The sequence below is a fragment of the Gracilinanus agilis genome, chromosome 2, assembly GCF_016433145.1.
Source record: "Gracilinanus agilis isolate LMUSP501 chromosome 2, AgileGrace, whole genome shotgun sequence".
NCBI classification, from domain to species: Eukaryota; Metazoa; Chordata; class Mammalia; order Didelphimorphia; family Didelphidae; genus Gracilinanus; species Gracilinanus agilis.
This window is the reverse complement of record NC_058131.1, coordinates 318,168,946-318,175,163: the sequence shown is the minus strand read 5'-3', so window position 1 is coordinate 318,175,163 and position 6,218 is coordinate 318,168,946. Positions and strand designations below refer to the sequence as shown.

The 6,218-nt window shown below is 34.7% G+C and overlaps 1 protein-coding gene across 1 annotated transcript in view; it reads right to left on the bottom strand.

The window, feature by feature from the left end:
• Nucleotides 1-286: 286 nt before the first annotated feature.
• Nucleotides 287-6,218, bottom strand: part of SCAI (suppressor of cancer cell invasion) — a 109,248-nt gene continuing 103,316 nt past the window's right edge. Inside the window, exon 16 of the mRNA XM_044659747.1 lies at nucleotides 287-433. Coding sequence (XP_044515682.1) covers nucleotides 287-433 — 147 coding nt within the window. The remainder of the gene's footprint in view (nucleotides 434-6,218) is intronic.

Here is a 6,218-nt window from a genome sequence, read left to right as displayed (position 1 = left end):
TTAAATTTAGGACCAGTTTTTGGAGCTGGGACTCTTCAACCCCTAAATATCAACAATGACAACAATAACAAAAAAACTTTCAGGGTTATTCTAGCTTTTAAAAGATCACAAAGATTGGATTACAAAAATTACCCTATCTGTCAGAAGAATATTATTTTGAGTTGTCTGTAAAATGGTGGTCCTAAATTTAAAAATAAAAATTTAATGCCACTATGTATCATCACATTAAAAAACTGCACCATTTAAAATCTGTGGCTAATGAAACACAGTTTCAACAAGAGTTCAATTAATAGTCATCTATAGTATTCTCAAAGAACACATTTCGTACATCCAGGATAGACGCCAACTCCAAAATGTGCTTCTGAAGATGAGGGTTTTCAACTGTTTCATCCCTTGGCAGCTGTGGATATGTTTCTGGATAATTTCGGGTTTCCTGCTAGACAAAGGAGAGAAGTAAATTTTTATGGTTTAACCAAGAGAGATCATATTCAAAAAATAATTAAATAGAAATTACTTAATTTTAGGCTTAGGACAATAAAATGTATCTCATTTTTCATTATGTACAGATAAATGTTCCTGATACCTATTGCTTAGTCATGCATGCATTCATTCAATATGTTTTGTGCATCTACTATTTAAGATGGCATTGACAGAGAGACAAAGATGAACAAGGCAGGCTCCCTCCTGGAGGTGTTTATAATTAAGTGGGAGACATATGACAAGTGCCTAAATAATAATAATACACAGAAGAACATGATTAAGTGCCATTAAGAGCAGATTCAAGTGCTACAAAGGTTCATAAGAAAAGAGAACAGTTGAATATCAGAAAATGAAGGGAATGTATTTGAGCAAGTTCTTGAAGGATGGGGAAGATTTGAACATAGTAGTTTAGAAGTGCTATAGTAAATGTAAGTAGCAGGTGGTAAGGCTGGAAACTAGAGACTTAGATTCCAAATAAAGGAGTGTAAGTTTTATTTTGTAGGCAATAGCAAGACACTAGGTTTCTGGAGAAGGAAAATGACATAATCAGAACTTTCCTTTAAAGGATTTAAACCAGAAGAAGCATGTAAAATGAAATGAAAAACCAATCATGAAGCTACTACAATATTTTATAGTATATAGTACTCAAACTTGATAAAAAGTTTGGACTAGCAAGTTTTGAGAATAGATGATATTGCCCAGAAGAAGAATATGCAGAGAAAAGAGAGAAGGGCTGACAGTACTACCTTAAGGAAAGCCCCATTTATATGTCCTAAAAAGCCAGTGACTAGGATAGGAAGGATAAAGAACAAGGAACTATGAGAATAAATTGAACAAGTTTTTAAAATATAACGTGACTAATATGAACCTTGCCAATTCACACAGAACTATGTTTTATTGAGTCAAAATTACTTTGTAGGCAGTAAACCTATTCTCTCATACAGTTTTTCAGTTCTTCTACTAATATTGCTATATAACAACTTGTTACACAGAAATTTCACAGGCCAAAAATAGGATAAATACCCTACAAAGAACAATCAAGAGCTTATTGACAGTTCTTATTGACAGTTTTTAATGCATTAAAGAGAACTAGACAGAGAATTAGTAGAATAACTTTATGACTATAGAAAAGCTATTCTATGGGATCAAAAGGCAGTTGCAGTTTGGTTGAATGGATTTCACAAAACATTTTTGTCAAGAAATATATTAGAGATATTCCAACTATTAATACCTCAGTACTTCAAAAGATATAGTGTACCTAAAACCAGACCACCCTGAAGGCCACCTACTCTACCTATTTGTAGATAGTCTTTTCTACAAATGACACTAACTTCTTTTAGAATTTCAAATACCAAGAAAATGCAAGATAAGATGCAGAAAAATCTTTTGAGGCTGTGTGAATGGTCAGGAAAATAGCAAATAAAGATTTATGGAGGTCAAATATAAATACTTTCACATTGATAAAAATAATTGTAATTAAAGTCAAAATAATGAAGCATTAGATATCAGTAGTAACCCAAGAAAGGGATCTGGAAGACACTAGGTTATTTCCTGAAGATATAAATCCAACTATTTGCTTAGGCCAAAAAGATTTTATCTTGTTGGAAACAAAAAGTTGTGAGTGAGGGGGCAGCTGGATGGCTCAGTGGATTGAGAGCCAGGCCTAGAGACAGGAGGTCCTAGGTTCAAATCCAGCCTCAGACACTTCCCAGCTGTGTGACCGTGGCCAAGTCACTTAACCCCCATTGCCTAGCCCTATAACAAATTAAAAAAAAAAGTTGTGAGTGATACTTAATAATTTGTATATCTGGACCTGAGATTTCATCTCTATAAGAAGTAACCCATGTGGAAATCCCCTCCACTAATGATCACTCCTAAATGATAATTTTAGAGAGTTGCCTAAAGCTCTGAGGGATTAAGAGACTTGCTGGAGGTCATGAAGCTAGTTTGTGTCAGAGGAAGGAATTCTTGACCCTAATGTTGGCCTTCTATCTACTGTTGTACATTGCCTCTCCAAAAGGGTACTAGAAATAAATAGAAAATTAACTTCTTATAGAAAACTATAGTCTAATCTCAATACCTCAAGAATGCTAGAATTAGAGAATGGAAACCAAAAGACTAAGGAAATAATAATACTGCTATATGAGGTTAGAATAAAATGTTCAATATTTCTCTATTTAAGCATAAAAAACTATGAACAATATGGGTAAGATAACTACAATTATTGTTCAACAAACCTGAAAGAAATGGTAAATCTTTGAAGCCTGAAAAAGAAGTTTAGGGTAAATGAAAGGATAGAGTTCACAAACTAGACAGTAAATTTATCGAACCAATTACTATTAAAAGTAGTGAAACATTAAAAATGCAAAAATCTAGCAAAGTAGCAGAGCCAAGATGGTCTATACTCAAAATAGAGCTAAAAAATGTAGCAGACAGAATTCTGATGGGAAAATCAAGAAAAAAAAGCACAGTGATTCATTTTACTAGTTCAGCTCAGCAGAGGGAGACATACAGGAACGTTTGAAGATACTGGGAATGGGGTCAGGCCAAGATCACACAACACATGGAGCACCCTGTTATCCAGGGAGAGGCTGCACACCAGGGCGAGAAGAAATCCCAGACCCTAGCAGAGTACTGTGACACACTACCCAGTTCTGAGCCACAGATCTATTAGAGTACGGAGAAAGAGATCTGCACAAAGAGGTGGTAGCATTACTAGGTAGGAAGGCCCTATGTGGTATACTGTGAAAGAGAAAGTTGAAAAGCAAGCAACAAATGGTATGGATCAGACTCCAGCAGCAGAGCTGGATCTTATTTCTAGTGTCTAGCCTAGACTGCTCCAGAATAACAAGGCAAGAATTCCTGATCAAAAGAGAGCATACATTTCAATCACTCTGAACCAGTAGTTTTTCAGGACTAACAAAGCCTGAATTCAACAGCAGTCTACTCTAGTTCAGATCCAAACCCAAGCCAGGAGCCAGCAGAGCTCAAACTAGTGGTGGTGGGTCAGGAGAGTGGTGGGGAGGAGCAGGGCACTTATCAGACTTTACCCTCAGTAAAATTTAAGAACACTGAAAGCTTGCAGCTCCCCCAGACTATCCTTGAGATCCTAGAATAACACAATACTCGGTAACTTAAGAAAATAACAATAGGACCAGCACAGGCCTTTCCTCCAGAAATGCCAGAGCCAAATTCAGATTATTAAATCACAAGTCACAAAGTAGGCTGGAAGAATGGGAAAACAAAAAAAGAATACTCCCATAAAAAGCTATTATGGTGGCAGGAATGCTCAAGACACAAACTCAAAACATGAAAATGACTTCAAAACTTCCACAAGCAAAGCCTCAGAGAAAAACACAGCTTGGGCACAAACTCAACTAGAATTCTTAGAGGTGATGAAGCCAAGAGTTAAAAAAAAATTTTAAAGTGTCCTTATGACACAAGAGCACTTGAAGAAAAAGCTGGAAAAGAAATGAAAGCTATAGAGAAGAAAATTAGAAAAGGAATTATTCCATGAAATTTAGAATAGACTAAATAGAAGTCAGTGACTCCATGAGACCACCCAAAATATTAAAACAAAACCTAAAGAAAATGTAAGGTATCTCAAAGCAAATACAACTGACTTGGAAAGCAAACTAAGGAGATAAAAAAATCAAGAATCATTTGGAATATCATAGCCAAAATCCAGAGTGTCCTGGTCAAATAAAAAATATTGCAGGCAGAAAGAAAGATTTCAAGGACAAAGGAGTCCCAGTCAAGATCACACAATATTTAGCATCTACCACTCGAAAGAGAACTTGGAAGAATATTTAAGAAGGCAAAGGATATGGGCTTACAGTCAAGAACTGACTCAGAAAACCAGTATAATAATACCATTTTTATTTGTGAGGGTTGGGGAGAATGGACTTTTTACTGAAATAGAGGACTTCTAAGCAATCCCGATGAAAAAACCAGAGCAGCAGAAAAACTTTGAAGTTCAAACAATGGAGCAAAGAGAAACATAATAAGGTAAACATGAATGAATAACGATAAAGGACTAAACAAAGATACACTCCTTGCATTCAAATGAGGTGAAATGATACATGTGTTCTCTCAGGACCCTATAATCATAGAGGGATACCATTTAGACCTGGTAGTGGCTCTGTTATGTCTTCATGATCTTAATAAAAGAATGGAAAGTGAGAGGAAAAGGATGACTGGGGAGGGTGAGGTAATAAAGGAAAATTATCTTACATAGTGTACAAAAGCAGATATTTATACAAAAAAAAAAGAGGAAGGGGAGTGAAATGTAATAGGCACTTGAATCTTATTCTCATCTTAACAGTTCAAAAAAGGGAAAAATACACACATATAATTGGGTACAGAAATTAATTTCACTTAACAGAGAAACAGAAAGGAAAGAGGAAAAGAGGGGAGGAAGCATTAGAAGTAAAGCAGATTAGCTCTAAAGAAAAACAAATTCTAAGGATGTTCAAAATATTCATTTTGAGTTGGGAAATAATGAAAATCTGACAGATTGACTGTAAATTAGGGACTTGAAGGACAAGTAATAGTATATAAATGTGATGGAATACTTTACATATATATATGTGAATATAAGGAATATAAATATGATGAACTCTTATCAGCATAATAATCAACCGTGATTTCAAAAGACTAATAATAAAGGGTACTATTACATCTTGATAGAGAGATGAAGGGCCTAGAATGCAGAATAAGGCAAATATTTTTTGAGACATGGTCATCATAAAAATTAGTTTTGATTTACTAATTCATGTTTGTAATGGATTTTGTTTTTCTTGTGTGAGAAGGCAGATTTTGGCTGATTAAAACAATTTTTTTTTCAAAGAAAGTTTTACTATTACCCATCTTGGAATTACTAGCTACACACTTACACACACACACACAGACACGTGTATCCTGGTATCTTAATTATAAATTTATATGGTAACTTTTTTATGCAAATAAACTCTAGAAAAATGCATATTTGTGGCAGAGTGTTTGGTAGTGGAGGCTGGAAGGAAAAGAGAAAACATATTTTAGAATCAGGGACCCAGTTATAGTACCAGGGGCAGGAACAAAGGGAAGGATAATTAGGTATTGGATGTGGCAAATTTTTGAACCCAGAGAACCTATGCAGATGTAGGAACCATTAAGAATCAGAATGGTTTGAGACCTTGAAGTTAGAATTCAGTGATCAAAGAAAATTTAGCAAGTGGCAAAACCCATGGAGCTATAGGAAAGTTCCATAGACAGAGTGCAAGGAGATACTGATATCCAGACCAATTCTTATATCCTTGTAACAACTCCTGAATTTAAAAAAAAAAATTTTAATTTTTTTAAAGCACTTATGACAATTCTGAAGGATTTATGATAAAGAATGCTATTCACCGCCAGAGAAAGAACTGATAGATTCTGAATACTGATCAAAACATACCATTTTTTGTTTTATTTGTGTTTTTATTTGGAGGTTTTGGTTTTACATAAGTACTCTCTCACAACATGACCGAAATGGAAACATTTTATTTGCTTACCATCTCAGGGAAGAGGGAGGGAAGTGTAATGGGGAATATAAACCCTTGTATTGATTTGGACCCTAAATATAATAAATATCCACTAAAACAAATGAATATCAAGAAAATACTTACTTGCAAACTCTGATTTTAGGTCATTTATAAGCATTACAGAGAATCAAATTTAAAATTAAATGTGAAAATCATGGTAGTCATCCTAAATAC